Raw genomic sequence first — 20,477 nt, 5'->3', positions numbered from 1 at the left:
AACAACAAACAAAATGCATAGATAATCAATGTATACTAACACTAAATAAATAATCAATAAATATGAATAGATAAATACATGGTCAACATAATAAATAAGCAGTACAAGTAGTAGTAATAAATCTTGATTAGGTCCTAGGTGCAGAACTTGAGTTGAGTATGGTGACAGCCCTTGGGAAGAAATTGTCAGTTTCGGATGACATAAATGCTTTCAATTTTTGTGGCTCTGAAGACACTTGCATTTTGCTTGGCTTGTCTATCTGTTTATGGCTTGAATTATCTCACCACACACAAGCCTGTAATCAAAACTCCAGGCCAGTTGATTCTTGTGGCGATCTGATTGTGAGGAATTGTTTATGAAAACAGTCAGCGGGGCATCAGAGCCTCCTCCCTGGCTGTGGATTACTGGCCCCCGCGTGCGGATCTTTTTTTGGCCTGATTAGAAGAACGGTGGGCTTCTGGGCCTCGGTGAATTTCGAACAGTTCTAAACAGGGGTGCATTAGCCGCGGCAGGTCTGGCTCTGATGTGGCCAGCAGAACGTTTGTCCTAGCCAGAGTCAGCATAGACGCGCTGCGGTTTTGGAAGCAGGCCACGGATGGTCACGCTGGAAGGGTTGCCTCATGCACACAGACGTGGTGATGAAATGACATAGTGTGAGGCATTAGTCAAGATAAAAGTATTGCTACACATGATTATGCCTTCACTTTTCCACATGGCGGCATGTAAGAAGATAATATGCATGGCACAGGATCTGTTCTGGCCATAAAGGTTGTTTCCTCCCCATAGCTTTTGAGGTCAAATCTTTGCTTTTTAAAAAATGCAGCAGACTTCTGAAATTAATTCCTGCAGAAGCTGTTTTGTAACGTGAACTTCCAGTCGAATTTTGTATTGTAAATGCTTCATCTGTTTCGGGGTCCAAAATACCACTAACCCTTAAACCAGGGGTGTCAGACTCGGGTTGGTTCGCGGGCCACGTTAACGTCACTTCTATTTCATGTGGGCCGGACCATTTTAGATATAATATTTAGAATTGTTTTTAATAAATGGATTAAAAGAACTGGATTAAAACCCATGAATATTCAGTTTTTTTATAGATCTAAAACTATGTTTATTTTAGCTTTTTTATATATTTTTAGATTTTACAAAATGATTTTTGAACTAAAAACACAGAAAAAATGGATTATAAAATTACAATTATTGATTTAAAAGGGGGAAAATCAGAAAATTTAATATACATCTATACTCTCCATTTTAATTTGATCCTAAAACAGAAAGTCGGCACTCATGATTTACTTTCCCGGGCCACACAAAATGATGCAGTGGGCCAGATTTGTCCCCCGGGCTGCCACTTTGACACTATAAAAAAAAGATAAAAGTATACCAGTTTTCTATGGAACTATACACTAAAACTAAAAGACAATTATTAAATAAACCATTAAAATATTTTTTTTTGGAGTCCACAAGGATTTTTTTCTTATCCAGAAACAACTTTCCCATTGAAGCCTTTAGTAACCTGAAAATATTGTATGTAGAGGACTTTATAAGTAGGGATACTACTGTAATAATAATGTGCCTTTCTTCATAGATTCTTGTGGCCTTGCGACATCTGCACTTCAAAAACATAGTTCACTGTGACCTGAAGCCCGAGAATGTACTGTTGGCCTCGGCAGAACCTTTTCCGCAGGTAAAAGACAGCGCTGGTGTACACACGTGAACGAATGCATACACGCATTAAGGCAGCGCTCTCTCTCTCTCCTGTCTTCCAGGTAAAGCTGTGTGACTTCGGCTTCGCCCGCATCATTGGTGAGAAGTCTTTCCGACGATCGGTCGTGGGCACTCCGGCTTACCTGGCTCCGGAGGTCCTGCGCAGTAAAGGCTACAATCGCTCGTTGGACATGTGGTCCGTGGGTGTTATCGTGTACGTTAGCTTGAGCGGGACTTTCCCCTTCAACGAGGACGAGGACATCAACGACCAGATTCAGAACGCTGCCTTTATGTATCCTCCTATGCCTTGGAAGGACATCTCGGCAGAAGGTAACAAACACTCCATGCTTCCTGTAAATCATCATGATAAACAAATTAATTAGATCTTTAAAAAAAAAAAACTACATACTGACGCAGTCTATAAACAATCATTGATTGTCACAGCCACTGATCTGATCAATAATCTCCTCCAAGTGAAGATGAGAAAGAGGTACAGTGTCGACAAGTGTCTCAGTCATCCTTGGTTGCAGGTGACATTTATATTCTATATCACTTAACACGATTATGTTTTTATATATTTGAACTCTCTTTTTCTGACTAATATGCTTTTTATCCCTTCAGGATTATCAAACGTGGTTGGACCTCAGGGACTTTGAGACGCGACGAGGCGAACGCTACATCACCCACGAGAGCGACGACGCACGCTGGGAGGAGTACGCCGACGAGAACAGTCTTGTTTACCCCAAACACTTCATCATGGCACCCAACCTGGATGACATGGACGAGGATCCTTAGCGGCACGCGGGACTTGAAGCACAAGTATTCATTCAGGAAAACCGCAGGGGACGTTTTGCTTCAAACTTTAGGAGCTATAGGTCCCCCCCCCCCTTGGCCCTAACATCCAAAACTGTTTTCTGTGGAAACAGACATGCTCATCAGGCGTGGAAAAGCCAAAGTTTGTAGCATGCTGCACTCCTACAAGTCATAAGCTGAGGATACACGCCAGTGAAAAACACACAGAAACTAAAGAGAGATGAACATTTTGCAATATACCAACACATTCCATGGATGTAATGACAATCTTACCAAGAGAAACTTGATTGTCTTTTTTTTGAACAGTGGTGGTTCATTTTTATTAATAATATGCTTCTGTTCTTGTTTATGTGTGAAGAGATGGACGTCGAGAGACGAAGCTCATCCCAGAGGTAAAGGGCACTTTTCGGAAGGGATTCGGGGTAGTGAGAATTTATCACACGTACTGTAAATTCTCATTTCCAAACGATTTGTGAGACAGTCCTTTGGCGTGAAACTGGAAGAACGGTGTGTATTTTTGTATATTGCTTTAATGTATTTAGTAATTCTGGTGATGTTTTGCACTATATTGCATTGAACATTCCTATGGAACAGAAACTCCATTTGCTGCTACAGAGGGCACGTCCGTGAAAACTAGCCGCTTGAGCTCATGATGAGTGCCTGAAAATGTTTTTTTTTCATTGGAAAAATGGTCTTCTGGAGTACTATGAACCCCAAAGGCATAATAAGTCCATACATGCAATTTTACACAAGGACCTTTTTGAATTGAGAGTTAGTCTCAAACCAGCAATGTGAGCATTGTGTTCATTTTTACTATTTTAAACCCTGTAAACATCCATTTATGGGATATGTTTTTTTTAATGCTCTGTGGTTAGCTGCAGAGAGCAGAGGTGCCACATGGAACAAAACCACCCCTTGTGTGTATGATGTTGATGTCTGAATTATGCATTTTAGTGCAGTATTGGAAGGTTCACAATGGCAGATTAGTTTACAGCAGTATTGTCGTTCACTCTGCACTTGTGATTCTGGATTTCCAATTTGAAATCTTTTCTATGTCTGATGCCGCTGGATTGGCCAAAGTTTTTTTTTTCTATGCATAAGATTCAAATTAAAACTTTCAATCTGAGAAGCAAGTCAATACAGTTTTAAACATCTCATTCTCGTGTGTCTAATCTTAATTGAGGAAAAAATAGCTTACCATAACATACACAGCACAAGCTACTATCTGTTTGGTTTTTGTACTGTTTCTGAATTTTATCATTGTGAATATAATGTTTTTTTGTTGTTGTTCTCTTCACTTTCTTTCTCTCTCTCTCGCCTCATGTCACAGGTTCCTGAACAGATGGATGTGATTCCGGGACAGTCTCTCACCGCAAGGGAATAATGACATGTTGAAAGAGGTTGACTGCAATGTGGGGGTTTGTGGGGTCTTTGAAATTTTACATGATAAATGCTATCATGGGACCCCTTAAGTATCAAATGTGCATCCAACTGCTGCAGTAAGAAATTACAGTGATTTGGACAGTTGTGATTAATCTATTCAACTTTTCTCTTTTTAAAAAAAAAAATGTCCTCTGATGGTTTTTGCAATGACCACTAAATGCAGCGGGCCAAACTCAGACTAACCACGGTTGAGAAGTTGAGGGGGAAAAAAGTTGTATTTCTCTCGAGTGACTTTCTCCAGTACTGTCCGCCTTTTATCTGCTCACTTGAATTCTTTCAAGATGTGAACTTTGCTGGCCAAAATGACCCCATTACCCCTGTGACGAAAACGCCTTCTACACTTGAGACTCATCTACACAAAATACTACTTTGAATCAACTTGCACTTTTGACTGGGAAAGCCAAACATTCCAACTAAAAATATCAGGTAATTTTCACGCAGTCATTTAAATGAAATAATACATTTGAAGTAGGTAAAGAGGGCTTCTGCAGTAACTGTAAAATTCTATTGACTATACAGTCTAATGTCTCCCCCATCTGGTTGGAAAGAAATTTGCATACATGGTTATCACTGCGCAATTTAATAAAATTCATAACAATGTGTGAATGTTATGAACATCCATTATATATGTCTATTTTAATTTATGGTATTATTTTCTATAGTGATTGTGGTAGAGTGAAGCACCATAACATGTCTATTAATGGTCCAGACTAAAAATCCTCCATCCATTCATGTTCCATAGCACCCATCCTTGAAAGGGTTGCAGGGGTTGCTGGAGCCCAACTCAGCTATTGTCAAGCGAAAGGCAAACTACACCCTAGACTGGTTGCCAGTCAGTCATAGGGCACCCAGAGGGACATCAACCATCAACCATCAGCACTCCCAATCATATAGCCATCAGTGGGAATTGAACCCATGCCTGCCCACACCAAAGTGAGGTGAGTGAACCTCTACACCACAAGGCAGCTCTCCAAATGCTCATTTCTTACTTATACAGGGTGTTCCAAAATGTTTGACCCCATTTTTGTATGTAACATTTGGCATTTATCTTTTCGGGTTAAGAAATGCTGTTCACTTCAAAAGAAAATGCATTTTGCGTGTTGGGGTATGCTTGGACTCAGTCATCGGAGATAGTGCAGTATGCCTCTTCACTTTTGCAGAGAAAGCACCAACTACAAAACAAATTAGAACTTGGCCAAGTAAAAAAATTCCAAGTAAAAGGCTGGAATGTGGGATTCCACACTTTCTCTTCTAACACTTATTTAGGTGCTACTCAAAATATCACATCTAATGTCCTAGTTGGCCTTGTGGCACACTACTCTGAATATACCTGAAGTTAAGCAGTGAAGTTAAGCAGTGAAGTTAAGCAGTGAAGTTAAGCAGTGAAGTTAAGCAGTGAAGTTAAGCAGTGAAGTTAAGCAGGGTTGGGCCTGGTTAATACTTGGATGGGAGACTACCTGGTGCTGTAAACTCTTATGTTACCAATGGGAATTAGCTCAGGTGCTCGCTTAGCCTGTGAGAAGCAGTGGGTTCTTTAATATACATGGATTCTACAAGGGACCTGTGGCCTAAGTAGTTAGTGCATTGCCCCTCTCTACCTCATGCCTTTGGGGTCCTGGGTTCGAATCCAGGTCAGTCCTTTGTGGTGTTTACCCTGTGATAGGCCAGGCATAATTTTGGTGCCCCCAGGGCACCCAGAATCATTTTTTACCTGTGCACAATATCCATCCTCCTTTCTTTCCTCCTTCTTTTCTAGCCTTGAAGGCCCTGACGGCACACCACTGCCAAGTATCATTTAAATGTCTAGAAGTAAAAAACACTAAAGTGCATGTCATCACAATGTTCATAATGTGCAATACTGTATTTTAAAGGATTAAAGCCCAGCCAGAAAGTATTTACAGCTCCCTCCACTAACTAATCCACGTTATGATGAAAACAATGTATTTTTTTAAGTATGAAAGCCCAATCAACACGTATTCACAGCCCCGCCCCCTGCCCCTCCCACTGACTAATGCATGTTATTATGAAAACAATGTTTATTTTTTTTAAGTATTAAAGCCTAACCAAAAAGCATTTACAGCCCCCACCACACACACACACACTGACTAATGCACGTTATTATGAAGAGAATTTATATTTTGTGTGTGTCTATTTTTAATAGGCGTGGCCGAGGTCAGAGTTCAAATTGCCGACGTCAAACGCCAAAATGGCTGATGAGCCAGGAGGCAGCACGTCGATGCACTGCAGAGCAGCTCAAAAGTGACGATTTGCCGAAGAAATCCTGACAAACTTCTCGCAGGACGATGCAGCACATTCGGTACGTTGTCATTTGGGGATTTCAAAGCCCCAGTTCTCGTCTTAAGAGTGATAAGAGCATGATTCGTTGACGTGATGTAGCCCCATGTGTGTGCAGACAGCAAAATGTTTGCAAACAAATTGGCTGCATTGCGTTACCGATCGCTCTTTGCTTAAAAAGAAATCATTCCATTGTGTGTTTCAGTCCCTCAACGAGCACAGACTGCTGGGAAACATCAAGAATGTGGCCAAAACGACCAGAAAGGGGCATCTTGTCGACGCCATAACAAAGTAAGTCATTTTTAAATAGTTCCGATTTTCTCTATCCGTGTAATATTTAAACGTCAGCGTTCAGTATTCAAGGCTTTGCGCAATTGGCTTGTTTGTCATGATACATTCAAATTTTGAATGAAAACACTAACTAACTTGGTGTTTTTTTAATAGCAAAAACCTGTGGATAAGTCACCCACACAAATGCGTAGGGAATTAACAGTAATCCCTCGATTATCGCGGTTAATGTAGACCAGACATGGCTGCGATAAATGAAAAACTGTAAAGTAGGGTCATCCCTATTGACTAATTTAAAAAAATACTATAGTGGCAAATGAAAGAGTAGCTTCCATGTGGCTTTTCACATCTTTCTGAGCTTACAAAAAATCTGCCATGTAGTGGAACTGTACACTTAAATAAATTATATAAGTACTTTTACCCCCTTAACTTTCTTAAAGACCTCAGGGCTTGGACCTTTTCATTTTTAGTTTTGAAATTTGGTTTTGACAAAACCTAAGTTTATTCAGTTCATTTATTCAACAATAGTGCAGGTGTCATTTTTGACTCATTTAAACATTTTTTTTTCCCTTGGCATAAGAGAAAAACAGAAGCTTTTTGGATATTTATTTTTTAAGAATGAATGGATTTGAAATAATTGACTGAAAAACTCAAGGCAGAAGTAGGATTTATTTTATTTGTTATTTTCATGTAATTTGTACCTTGTGGGCCCCTGTCCAGTGTGTTGTCTATATTTCCCACCACATCAAGATCCTGATTATTTTTTTTGTGGAGGAAAACATGAAAAATAGACTGGATAGGGGCCTTTAAAGACTTGGATCATTTTTTAGTCTCTTTGCAGCAGACAAAAAGAAAACCAGACCATCAGGAGTATGTCTAATATTGCCTTTTTTGCAGTGTCTGAATAATGGGTACCCTTTTGATGGTTTATAGAAAAAAAGCTAAATGTAGGAGTTTTTTTTAGTTAATTTAGGCCCTAGTCTGGATTTCTTTTTATGTAACCTAATCTATTGTGCCTTGACCCCTTTTTTGTTTTCCAGAATTCCACCCAAGGGGGACAAGGTTTCTTGCCTAATGCATCCCCTCATTTCTCGGTGCTGGGTGTTACGCCAGAACCTATCTCCAAACTTTTTCAAAATAAAAGGTGAGCCCTTGCGAATGGTTTTTTACTTAACTTTGTGTATTGACCCCTTTTTTTGTTTTCCAGAATTCCACCCAAGGGGGACAAGGTTTCCTGCCTATGTACAGATAGGCTCGCGCACCCCCACATTGCTCGGGGCTGGGTGTTACGCCAGAACCTATCTCCAAGCTTTTTCAAAATAAAAGGTGAGACCTTGCGAATGGTTTTTTACTTAACTTTGTGTATTGACCCCTTTTTTTGTTTTCCAGAATTCCACCCAAGGGGGACAAGGTTTCCTGCCTATGTACAGATAGGCTCGCGCACCCCCACATTGCTCGGGGCTGGGTGTTACGCCAGAACCTATCTCCAAGCTTTTTCAAAATAAAAGGTGAGACCTTGCGAATGGTTTTTTACTTAACTTTGTGTATTGACCCCTTTTTTTGTTTTCCAGAATTCCACCCAAGGGGGACAAGGTTTCCTGCCTATGTACAGATAGGCTCACGCACCCCCACATTGCTCGGGGCTGGGTGTTATGCCAGAACCTATCTCCAAACTTTTTCAAAATAAAAGGTGAGACCTTGTGAATGGTTTTTTACTTAACTGTGTATTGACCCCTTTTGTTTTCCAGAATTCCACCTGGTGCCAAGGGGAGTTTCTTCATCCATTTGAAAATGGATGAAGGCAAAATGGATTTTTAAAAATGCTGGAGGGCCTGTGCGAACCTATCTTGAGAGCCCATTTTTCTATGTCAAAATAAAAGTTTTTCAAAGTATACATGTGTTTGTCTTTACCTAACAAAAAATGCAAGTAATCAAGTTAAAACAATTTATTTACAGGTAAACATTTTGACTTTAGCATACTTAGTTGGCATTACATTGAAAAGTTGATTGTGTAGCCAGTTTCTCTGGTTTGTCCACCTGTAGACAAGACATTTTAGTTAAAAGTTAACAACAATTTTACGCTTACAATATTTTTTTGTAATATACACTTAGAAAATAAAATTAGAAAAAAATGAAAACTGGGGAATACACACTTAGAAAATAAAATGAGAAAAAAGGGGAATAAACACTCAGAAAATAAAATTAGAAAAACTGGGGGAATGCACACTTAGAAAATAAAAAGGGAATAAACATACAGAAAATAAAATTAGAAAAAAATGGGGGAATACACTTAGAAAATAAAATGAGAAAAACAGGGTATACACACTTAGAAAATAAAATGAGGAAAAAAAGGGGAAATAAACACAGAAAATAGCGGGGTCTATACACTTAGAAAATAAAATGAGAAAAAATGGAGCGGATACACTTAGAAAATAAAATTAGAAGAAAAAAATGGGGTATATACACTTTGAAAATAAAATTTGAATTAAAAAAATAAACAGGGTATATACACTTAGAAAATAAAATTAGGGGTGTATATACACGGAAAATAAAAAAATGGGCAATAGACACTTAGGAAAAAAACTGGTGGTATACACACTTAGAAAATAAAATTAGAAATAAAAAAATGGGGTGTATACAAGGAAAATAGAAAAAACTGGGGGAATAAATACTGAGAATTCCTGCTCTAACATTAACTGAGATTCTTCTTACCTTAAAGATTTAGTCAAAGAGCTGTGGAAATGAATGGCCAGTGAAATATCACCATGATGATTTAGGCTTTTATTTAATTTGGATTTTCAGAAGTAGAGAGACACCATATGATTCAAGTGGGCAACTTGCGAGGAAGATCTCTCAGGCCTGTTGCATGCAAAAAAAATAGCAAAAGTTAGAATATATAGAATGGACATTCAACTTTTTTTTTTTGTAGTTTTACCTTCATCTGGCCCAGTCTCCTCTTCTATAACCTCAATAGTGCTCTAGGCATGCTAGAAGAACTGCATCTTGGTGCTAAACAGGGAAAATTTGCACACAAAAAAGCATAAGTTAGCATATATAGAGCCTGGAGATTCAACAGATAGGCTTAGTTGTTTTTTGGGGGAAGTAGTTTTATCTTGATGCTAAACAGGGAAAACTTGATTTAACCAAGGTATTTGGGGGTTGCCAAACAATTACGGGATAGAGAAATCTTTCAAGAAATTTAATAAACGATCAAGATAAAGAATGAAAATTAGTTAGCGAGTGCCAAGTGCTATTTTTCATTTTCCAGACAAGGCGATTAAATATACAGACTGACGTTAACTAGGACAAGGGTGTCAAACTCGGGTTGGTTCGCAGGTCACAATAACGTCAACTCAATTTCACGTGGGCCGGACCATTTTTGAAATATTTTGATTTTTTTTTTCTATTTAAATTGGATTAAAAATAACTATCAAAAGCCCTAAATATTAAGTTTTTATTGATCTAAAAAGAATGTTTGTTTGAGCTTTTTTTTTCTTCATGAGGGAAAATATCTTATAATAATTTGTTTTTCATTTCAAAAGGAAACAAAACATTTTTGGGAATATGTTCAATATTAGAGAGGAAAACCGAATTTTTAAAATATTTATTTTTAGATTTTACTAAATGCTTTTTGAACTAAAAACAAAAAAAAGAAAAAAAATGGATTAAAAAAATGCAATTATTGATTTAAAAAGGGGAAAATGAGGAAAGGGTTAGGGTTGTATAATCTTCATTTGAATTTGATCCTAACAGAAAGTCGACACATGATTTACTTTCTCGGGCCGCACAAAATGACGCGGCGGGCCAGATTTGGCCCCCGGGCCGCCACTTTGACACCAGTGAGCTAGGAGAAAGTTGGCTTAACAGATTTGTATGCGGCGATTAAATATACAGACTGACGTTAACAGTTAGGAGAAAGTGGCTTAACAGTTTTGTATACGTGATTTTTTTTTGTAAAAACAGAACAATTACAATTCGGAAACGGATGTTTACCACTTGCAATGAAAACTATCATTACATAATGCAACACAAAAGGAACTAAATCGTGCCTCTGGAATCTAGAGCATTTACTTAGCAAACATACGGTTGATGAGTTAAACCTGGCATTAAACGAAGATATTTGTTGGCGTTTTGGGCTCAATTGATTGCTGAAAAATCTCCCGATAGAAGGAACTAAATAGTGCCGCTGGATGTCATTCTAGAGCATTTACCCAGCAAACTGACGGTTGAGGAGTTAAACCTGGCATTAAACTAAGATATTTCTTGGCGTTTTGGGCTCAATTGATTGCTGAAAAATCTCCCGATAGCGTGATAAAAACGCATTTAGGCCAGTGAATTGCTCATCTCCTTACCTTGTTGGCGTGCTGGTCGACCGTCAGCGTGGGGAAGGCTTGCCAAAGGGAAGAGTTACTGCGCATGCGCTTAATTAACTCTGCTGCGTCAGCAATAGGCGTAACCACGCCCATATTTACTGCAAGGCCTTCTCTGTTGGTCTAAAATAGTATCTGAAACACAGACTGATGTTTATTATATTTTGCCCATGAATATTTATGATGACCATGTATAGTGAGGCTTTTTTCTTGCAAAAATGACCATGTATAGTAAGGCTTTTTTCTTGAAAAAAAATGACCATGTATAGTAAGGCTTTTTTCTTGCAAAAATGACTATGTATATAGTAAAGCTTTTTTCTTGCAAAAATGACCATGTATAGTAAGGTTTTTTTTCCTGCAAAAACGACCATGTATAGTAAGGCTTTTTTGGGGGGGAGATGACCATGTATAGTAAGGCTTTTGGGGGGGGGGACTATGTATAGCAGGGTAGGGAACCTATGGCTCGGGAGCCACATGTGGCTCTTTTGATGGTTGAATATGGCTCTGAGCTAAAATATGGAAACCGGTGGTGAGGGAGCCGATATGAATTCATTCATTCATTAGAGTCTTCTGCATCTATTCTCTCATTGATACTCATTGATATTCATTGATTAGCAACAGTTTAACAATGTTGTCAAAAGAATTCAAATACTTTTTGTACTTAAAAAGTGGTAAAATGACTAAAAAATTGGCAAATTTTCATGTACTTTGACTTTTAAATTGTGAGTATGGCTCTCAGGGAATAACATTTGAAAATAGTAATCGTTTATGGCTCTCTCTTTCAAAAAGGTAGAGGTTCACTCATCTGACTGCCATGTAGGCAGTTAGGGTTCAAATCCCAGTTGGGAATATTTTTCCCTTAAATAGAAACAACGGTGTGTAGTCAAGACTTTCCAACAATGACAAAGTTAAATGCCTGGTTTAACACACCGTCAACAATTTAAGTTTGGGCTTCTTTTCCCCACCGGCTGTGTGCCGTATGTTACTAGTTAGCATAGGCATTCTTCTCAACCACCACTGAAATTCTCGATCCTGCCACAAAGTGTCAGTATTGGAAGTTATTTGCCAATGACTCACAATAGTAGAATGATCTTAATAGGTCATGAATCTTTAAATATTATTGACTGCCAAGAATTTTGAACAACTCCCAAAATACTTATTTTTAACTCTCCATGTGAAATATTGATTGTATAAAATTGCACACCACACCATGTTTGACATATTTCTACTAATAGTTCATTAAGTGAAACTTTGCCATCAAATGCATGCAAGTTGATGGATTGGTTTGATTTTGAGAACCTCTGTATTTGTTGTCTTCACGGGGGCCACTCGTCAGGAGTTCAAATGTCACACACGTGCACCCCCGCCCTCGATGCTTCATGCCGAGTATCTTTGGGCTTGAGACCAAACAAGCAAACAAACAGAACAACATAAAAGCCCATCACCCGGACAAGGTTGGTCTAGGAGAAATGAGGAGAAATCTTGTTTGCCTTCTGGGCTGGTTCTATTTCACTGTGATGGCAGAGGAGGCCTCCCAGGACAAGGCTATCTGCCGTTGTGTTTGACTTCCAGGGAGATCAAGGTGCACCTCAGACCCGGCACATTTCCCCACCTAATATACACAATTGACTCGAGTCCACTAGGCGGCCTTCATCTTAGTGGTTGGTTTTTAATGTCTACTTCTGATAGGAGAACACAAATGATTCGGTAATTTACGGCAACCTTTTGTCATGTGTGTATGTACATATATATTTCATTGTCCATTTCGTTGGAGGCTATCCAGGCCAACTTTGGGTAAAAGGCGGGAGACACCCGGAATTGGTTGCCTAGCCAACCGCAGGGCATAATGAATCAAACAACCAGTCACGTATACCTAGAGACAATTTAAAGTGTTGAACCAGCCAAGCATCCATCTTTCTAGGATGTGAGAAGCAGCTATAGTACCCAGAGAAAACCCATGCAGCCCCGGGGAGAAAGGGTTAGGTAGATGATTGGTAGTGGAACAAGTGTGTCAAAAGTGTTTGCATGCAGAGTGGTTTGAAAGCCATTATAACCAGTAAGAAACCACAACTTCAGCCAGTTTAGACATTTTTAGGACCTTTTTTTACGCAAGAAATGATGTAGAAATCTGGAATCCCATGACAGATGACCTTTAAAAGTAGCTTTTTATACATGTATATCTGTGTTAAGCTTGTGATTGGCTGGCGACCACCTCAGTGTGTAACCTGTCTCCTGTCAATGTAAAGCATGTAGGTGAGGATTAAAATTAAAAGATTGAAAAAAAATATATTATTGCTCATCATTTTAGATTTTTTTCTGCATATCGTCTAGATAATTTGACCTTAAAAGAAAACAACTAGTTTTAGAACCCATCAAGTGATTCAGACCTTAAGAAACAACCCCTTGTATGCCACCAAATAATGAATGATAAGACGTGATTGAATCCGGTCGAGAGAACGAGACAAGTCGATTTGTTGGCGGGAGTACTCGGAGGCAATGTCACAAAAAAGGTCAAATCTCTCTGCGTGTGGTTTGTCGGCGCGTCGTATCATCCTTTTGTGTTAAAAGCCAATTAGAGGGGGAAATGAACGCTGTGGGAAAATGCAGATGAGCCGCGTAGGTATATATTTGTTTTGCCGACTCCAGCTGTGCCCGGAGAATTCCACGACCCGTCCCGTGGACCGGTTGCTGTGTGGGGCCACATGTAGCCACCCCTGCTGCAAAGCAGGCGGGCGGGCGAGTGCAATACGCAACCCCCCCCCAAGCTCCCCCTTGAACGGCTTGGTCATTGACCTCTCAGGCAAGTGGCAATATTTGCTCACCTGAAATACACACATCTTGCCAATTGGGGTCGGGGTGGGCCAAGGACTGGGAAGGACCCCTTGATGCAGCTGTGGCTCGGAGAAAGAGCCAGACCGGCAAGTTTTGTGGCTAGAGGAAAGGGCGGGGGCGGGGGTAGGGGGGGGGGGGGGGGGGCGTTGAGCAGTGTTAGCCCTATTGTGTCTTGAAGGAGCCCCGCGCCGTATTTGTTCCAAGCCGTAGGAGGCTGATGAGGTGCTAATCTGTTGAGTGGCCCAGCTATTGGGCCTCCGTTCCCAATGGCCCGTTAGCTGTCAGGGCCTGTAAAAAAGGCGCAATTTACGGGCCCCGTGACCAGGACTGAGCCATCCGTGTCGGCGGGTAAGCAAACACAGATTGGACACTTATGTGGTGGCTCTTGTAGGGCAGGTTTTACCGCCGGGCTCCTGGGGTGACGCGTCGGCAGCCCCCTTACAGCTCTTCTTCACGAGCCGTCGTCTCCCCCTCCCGTGCGCTTTCTGTAAACACCACAAATTAGCCATCTGCATATGGATGGGATCCCGTCCGTCCGTCCAAGGAGGCCCGGCAGAAGCTCTAATGCCGAGCTGATCGAAATTCTCGCCGACGCGCTTGTAATTCTGCGCCGCGCATACTAAGCGAGGATGGCTTCTAGGCGGCGAGCGGGGATTTTGTCGGGGGCCGGGCGCCAAAGCATGACGGTAATGAAAGCGCGCCGGTAACTGACTGTCAAAGATGGGTCAGAGGTAATCCCAAACTTGAATTTCCTATCAGTCCGGAATACAGATAAGACCGCGGCAGATATGAGCCTCACTTGCCCACTGACACGATGATGGAAAAAGGAAATGGAGCAAAAGCCTCTCTCAGATGTAGAGCTCAGATGTGTGTGTGTGTGTGTGTGTGTGTGTGTGTGTCTTTTCCTCGGGGGGGGGTTCTTCTAGAAAGAGGCTCACTGAGCACCTCTTTTTCTGCCATTTCACCTGCACATTAAACTGCTGCAGGGATGGCAAAATGAGTCAAATGCTGTACTTAAGGCAAAGAAAGGAAGAAAATAACCAGATGTGTCAATAAAAAATATTCAAGTACTATTTGTACTGTCTTATATTGACTGTTTTTAGTCAACTAATCAGGTGAATACACAAGTTATGTGCGCAATATGAATAAAGACAAGATAAGGGTTATAGTAAAGTTCCATTATAAATAATGTTTTTGGTCTTAAGGCCTTCCACTATTTCTGAAATAGATGACAATATAATTCAAGATGAAACTCATTCAAGATGAAACTAATTCAAGATGAAACTCATTCAAGATGAAACTCATTCAAGATGAAACTCATTCAAGATGAAACTCATTCAAGATGAAACTAATTCAAGATGAAACTAATTCAAGTTGAAACTAATTCAAGATGAAACTAATTCAAGATGAAACTAATTCAAGATGAAACTAATTCAATATGAAACTCTGGGATTAACATTTTAGCTGTAAATGCACAATGGAACCAAAACCTGCATTGTAATATTATGTTAATATCTATGCATAGAAAAGAAGTAATATTTTAGGCCTCAAAGGAAACTCTTTTTTTTATTAATGCAAACCGCTAACATTGGGACAAGAGGGCGCTGCACATCAGAAATGTAAACTGAACATTTTAAAGCTTTGTTTTTAGTTTGCAATGGTAAAGTGAAACTTCACTTTCAGTTGTAATTTTTATCACTTTTTAAATTGATCAAAAGTATTTTTTTTTTTTTTAGTACTATAGTGTCCTGAGAATTACCCTATTTTTATCCAACATGACAACACAGTTAGAAATTGACCTCATACACATAACAGCATGTGAAATATTAACCTCTAATTTGCCACATACCTTAATGAAGGACTTCCTTCTTCATCAGAAATGGCATTTTGTACCCCACGTCATCTTCAAGGAACCAGAAGTTGAAGTTGCATGGTGGCCCCATCGCCAGACCCCCTTTGGCTCCTGGGTAGAAAATACAGTAAAGAAAAAGCTGAGTATTTGTTCTCAATTTGCCAGGACGGCACCAAACAGGCATCCGATTTCCTTGCACGTCCTTTGCATCAATTAGGATTAGAAAGCTAATTGATGCAATGTAACTTTGTAATCACCAGCCGACTTTTTGACAGCACCGGGGGGCTCGGGACAAGCGGCGATGACAGGCTTTGATGGGGGCGCTGATTTTAAACATGCGCTTTCCCATGGGAGCTTGGCACTTTAATTACCATAGCAGTGCTGCTCCTCTCCTCTTTTAATTGCCTGCAGTCTGTGATTAAATGTGTATTGACTCTGCAGTTGGCCTACTAATGAATAACAATGGGCCGATTTGGTGATATTAAATCTTTTGGCCCTAATACACAAGAAGCAGCTTTTACTTTGAAAGCTCAGACAGACATTTTAAGGAATCAAAGCGTTAGAACCCATCCCTAGGAAATATGTAATACTCAGTTAATGGAAATACGATTTAGTGTGTAATATTGATCTTGCACAAGAAGACTATTTTCCAAGTCAGTGGTCCTTATTTGGCGTCACCTTTTCATCTTAGAATAAGTTTTATACTGCACCAAAAGTGTATTGTTTGCCTTAACATCCCCAATCTGGAGCGACATTTTTTCCACCGCAAACTAGTGAGTACAGGAAATTACTAATATTTTATTTATTCCTTTGCAATCCAATCAGGATGTCCCCTACCTACTGCGTGTGCAGTCGATTGGTCGCTGGTCTTTTGGTCGCCGGTCTTTTGGTCGCCCGGAAGGTTATTGATAATTACAATTTAAATCGTTGCTCAAATTCCCTAAATACAAACTGCAAATTACTATTTAGTCATACTAATACCGTTGTCGCGGTCCGGGCGACCAAAAGACCGCCGACCAAAAGACCGACGACAAAACAAGGTAAAACAACACGGTCTACGCATCAATAAAAGCCAACAATGGCCATGAGCAGTTTCACTGAGCCGACGTGTGAGTCTATAAGAGTTTGTATGTACATGCGTTGTCCCTTTAAGAAGCTACATTAGTCAGGGTCTTAACAAGTTCTCCCACAAAAAACAATAAAAGTCCGGGAAATTTGGAGCTTTTCTTTAGCCTAATAATTACTAGGGCATGAAGTATGACTAAATAGTAATTCACAGTTTGTATTTAGGGAATTTGAGCAAGGATTTAAATGGTAATTATCAATAACCTTCCGGGCGACCAAAATACCGGCGACCAATCGACCGTGTACCACCTACTGTCCATAGTTGGCTGAGATGACCTCCAGCACCCCCATGATCCTTGCGAGCACAAGCGGAAGGCAACAAATGAACAAACGCACTAATATAACCCTAGCATCCATTTACCTAACTAGCCATCATTCCCTGCTCATTCTTAAACAAATCTCTCAGTATCCACCTTGTATTTTCTTCTCCTGTGGTCCTCTAGAAGAACTGTCACCTTGCGTGATAAATGAAGGGCAGCGGTCAACACGAAAGCCTTTACCATGACAAGGAAACAAGTATCGCATCGGGGAGCGCCCTGGTTACAGTCAACATAAAAGCGTATCGAATGGCATTCCAGGACACATTCCTTTCAATATCAAAAGGTGCGTATTTGAGGATATCCTTAGCGCGTTTACACCCGTGTTTGCACCGTGACCCCGCGGGGCAGGTCGGCGCAATAACGTCGGACTCCCTCCGTCACCTCCCTCGTGCATCTCATTGCGCTGACCGCTCTGGGGTTTTATTTAGCCGGCCTTGTGTGCCTTCCCAGTCCGGCCGCTTTTCAGATTCATTTCCAGGTAAACACAGCGTGCTCGGGCCACAAACTGGTGGCCAACGGGCGTTGTCACAGCTGTGGCAGATAATGGCGAGTCCAAACTCCGGGCCGGCTCTGGAATGTTTACTGTCACCGCAGGCAATTTAGCGGCAAACACCCCCTCCCCTCTTTTTTCCGCGAAAGAAAGGATATCTAATTATTAATTTTATTTATATGAATTACACGCTTAACCCTTTGTAGCTTTCTGCAAGATTATGCTCATAACGTAGGGAAGCTAATACTTTTAGAATTGCAGAATTTCGCCTGAAAAAAGGAAAAGAAAGTCTCTTTGAAAGTCCAAGTTAACACTTTCATGCCAACAACTCCCGGGTGTGTGGAGGATGGTTCCGAGGAGTCCTCCCAAAGAGCGAGGAGCAGCCTCTGGCCACCCATGGCGCGCACCCAAGAAAAATGGTGGATTTAGGCCCAAGCGCATGCTGGTGTGGCACTTTGACGCCTTTTAACCGCTCGTTTAGCTTTCAACACTTTGGCTCTTCAGTGTCATGAGCGTGAATGTCGAATGTGTCGAATGTAACGCCGGTCATCGTAGAAGTTAATGGATCAACAAAATGGGAAGAGTGCAGGTGCTTCTTTTGTTTCCCTTGAATTGTAAAAGGAGCCTTGATTCATCAACCTTGCAGAGTAAAGTTACGCTCATTTGGGTTGATGTAAATAAACGGAACAAAGTGAATATTTTCACCTATTATGTAGATTGAGTGCTTAATGTTTTGTTATTTTAATAGAGACAAAAATCAACTTATGTTCATATAATTTTCACTGCAAAATAATGGCCATTGCATTAGGGATTAATCTGAAACTGGCAATCCGAAAAAATATACAAATAATACATTAGGGGACAATCTGATATATGCAGGTCTTAAAAATATACACATATGGGACATATACATATATACATATATCCACTACATACATACATACATGTACATATATATATATATATATATATATATATATATATATATATATATATATATATATATACATACATATATACACATATACATATATATATATATACATACATATATACACACATATATACATATACAAAAACACACACATATATACATATACAAAAAACACACATACATATTCATACATATATACTAGTAATAGTTCTAATTTGTGCTTGACTCTGAGTGCTTAAACTAAACACAACACAGTAAATGACAACAGAATAAAGGCAAACATTTTTAGTTTCTTATATGAGTATAGTATGGCTGGTTGGTATATTGGATATGTGGTTCAGAAAATGAATAGTTGGTATATAAACATATGCTCAGTTATATTTTAAAATCATGCATGCAGGATGGTTGATACTAACTATGATACCAACATGGCAAAAAAATATTAAAGAAAAAAATAAATCTGTTATTTTTGGTTTTATAGTGATTTTGTTTAAAAAAATATTTACATTATTTCCTCCGATGTATCAATTTAAAAGGCACAGTTCACATTTCTGAATTACCATTTTATCCAGTGTTTTAGTCATACTTTTTTTCATAGTTTGGCTGGGCCTGCGACTTATGGTTTTGGATTTTTTCCACTCTAGCCAACAGCTTATAGTGCGCTTTTTTTTTGGCTACAAATATCACAAAAACTGTTAACAAGTTACATTAACAGGTGCCTATTTTGCCTGTTCCCTATTTTACAATTACTATTTGTTCTTGGTTTGTGATACCTTAAAAAATGGCCCTCCAATCCAACTACAGTGCAACTTAAATTTTTCTCCTATCACTTTGCATTCTTTCGCAATTTATACTCAAGAGCGACTTATAATCTGAAAAATAGAGAGACAACATTTGCCTGACAATATTAAGATTTGGGAAATATATATCCTTATGTGGACATCAGCAAATACATATTTCCAGCCAGAAAAAGAAGCAGCCGTTCACAAATAGCTCAATTAATAAGCACATACACACTGAAGGATTTGATAGCAAATTTAGTTTTTGCACCAATTCCAAAATGCGACCTTCACCCATGTGAGCGGACTCGACGCGGGTTGATGATTAACTTAAGAATTAACTACACATCTCATTCAAGAACACCATGTCAGCCAGGTCAAGGACCATTTTGACATAGTCTGATGAAAAATAAAATACACGCGTAAAATAATCCAATTGTTCTTGCACAGCTCACAATCATTTTTTTTAAATGAACAAAAACGCGTATCAAAGGTCAAACAACTACCATGGAAATAAAGTGGAATGAGATTATTATTTATTTTCAGCAGTTTAGAGTGGCAAAAAAGATTGTTTAAATATGACTGCCTTGCGCGTGCGCAGGTTGCAATTCCTAATCGTCAAACACTTTTCCCCCCTCATGATCTCATTTCCAAGTTAAGCAGACTCTGTTAGTCTCTCGTCAACAAGACGGGTTTACTCGCCTATACTAATGGGGCTCCATACTGATAGTTATGCTCTTGCGTAAATATGCCCTCAAATAGATGTCCAACTAGGGACACGTGGCCAGTGACACACTGCAACCTCACCTTCATGTTTGCGTCCTACAAATAGAAACAATACTGTACAAGCTATCCTGATTTAAAGGCAATGTTTTCTCAAGTGAAAATGACATTTATTTGTTTGGGGTTTTGCATGTGGGCAAAAATAAAGGTGCATGTGCATAGTATTTAGCAACATTATTCCAATGGATGGGTGAATTTTGGCGAAGAAATGTGTGGAAAATGTATTTTTATACAGCTCGTGGAAAATATAACCGACAGAGGGAGCGCTCGAGCAAGCACTAATTGATGGGAATCTCTCGAGAATGCTTTTATTCAATATACTAACTTTTGCTTTCATTTTGCATAACCAACTATTATACATAAAACAATGAAAATTGTTGTAGCTATTTCATATTTTGTACTTTTAACAAAAACAGGTTTTCAAATGACAATAATAATAAATAAAAACA

At 39.6% G+C, this 20,477-nt stretch overlaps 1 protein-coding gene and 1 long non-coding RNA gene across 5 annotated transcripts in view; one reads left to right on the top strand and one right to left on the bottom strand.

Moving 5' to 3' along the window:
- Positions 1-8,437, top strand: part of prkd3 (protein kinase D3) — a 28,577-nt gene extending 20,140 nt beyond the window's left edge. For both annotated transcript variants that reach the window (XM_077621287.1, XM_077621286.1), the window contains exons 16-28: positions 1,586-1,684; positions 1,767-2,034; positions 2,149-2,234; positions 2,326-2,909; positions 3,848-4,386; positions 4,703-4,898; positions 6,122-6,277; positions 6,461-6,546; positions 7,584-7,687; positions 7,751-7,869; positions 7,933-8,051; positions 8,115-8,233; positions 8,292-8,437. In XM_077621287.1, the coding sequence (XP_077477413.1) occupies positions 1,586-1,684; positions 1,767-2,034; positions 2,149-2,234; positions 2,326-2,499 (627 nt within the window). In that variant the 3' untranslated portion in view covers positions 2,500-2,909; positions 3,848-4,386; positions 4,703-4,898; ... (5 more) ...; positions 8,115-8,233; positions 8,292-8,437. The remainder of the gene's footprint in view (positions 1-1,585; positions 1,685-1,766; positions 2,035-2,148; positions 2,235-2,325; positions 2,910-3,847; positions 4,387-4,702; positions 4,899-6,121; positions 6,278-6,460; positions 6,547-7,583; positions 7,688-7,750; positions 7,870-7,932; positions 8,052-8,114; positions 8,234-8,291) is intronic.
- A 37-nt stretch (positions 8,438-8,474) lies between these two features.
- The window catches only part of LOC144090251 (uncharacterized), a 94,390-nt gene continuing 82,387 nt past the window's right edge, over positions 8,475-20,477 (bottom strand). For all 3 annotated transcript variants that reach the window (XR_013305316.1, XR_013305315.1, XR_013305317.1), the window contains 5 exons: positions 15,595-15,708; positions 10,896-11,048; positions 9,479-9,552; positions 9,256-9,402; positions 8,475-8,580 (listed from right to left, as the gene is read on the bottom strand). This is a non-coding gene — a long non-coding RNA (uncharacterized LOC144090251). The remainder of the gene's footprint in view (positions 8,581-9,255; positions 9,403-9,478; positions 9,553-10,895; positions 11,049-15,594; positions 15,709-20,477) is intronic.

This window comes from Stigmatopora argus, chromosome 15, assembly GCF_051989625.1.
Source record: "Stigmatopora argus isolate UIUO_Sarg chromosome 15, RoL_Sarg_1.0, whole genome shotgun sequence".
Lineage (NCBI taxonomy): Eukaryota > Metazoa > Chordata > Actinopteri > Syngnathiformes > Syngnathidae > Stigmatopora > Stigmatopora argus.
The sequence above is the reverse complement of the archived record's forward strand: the minus strand, read 5'-3'. Positions and strand labels throughout refer to the sequence as shown.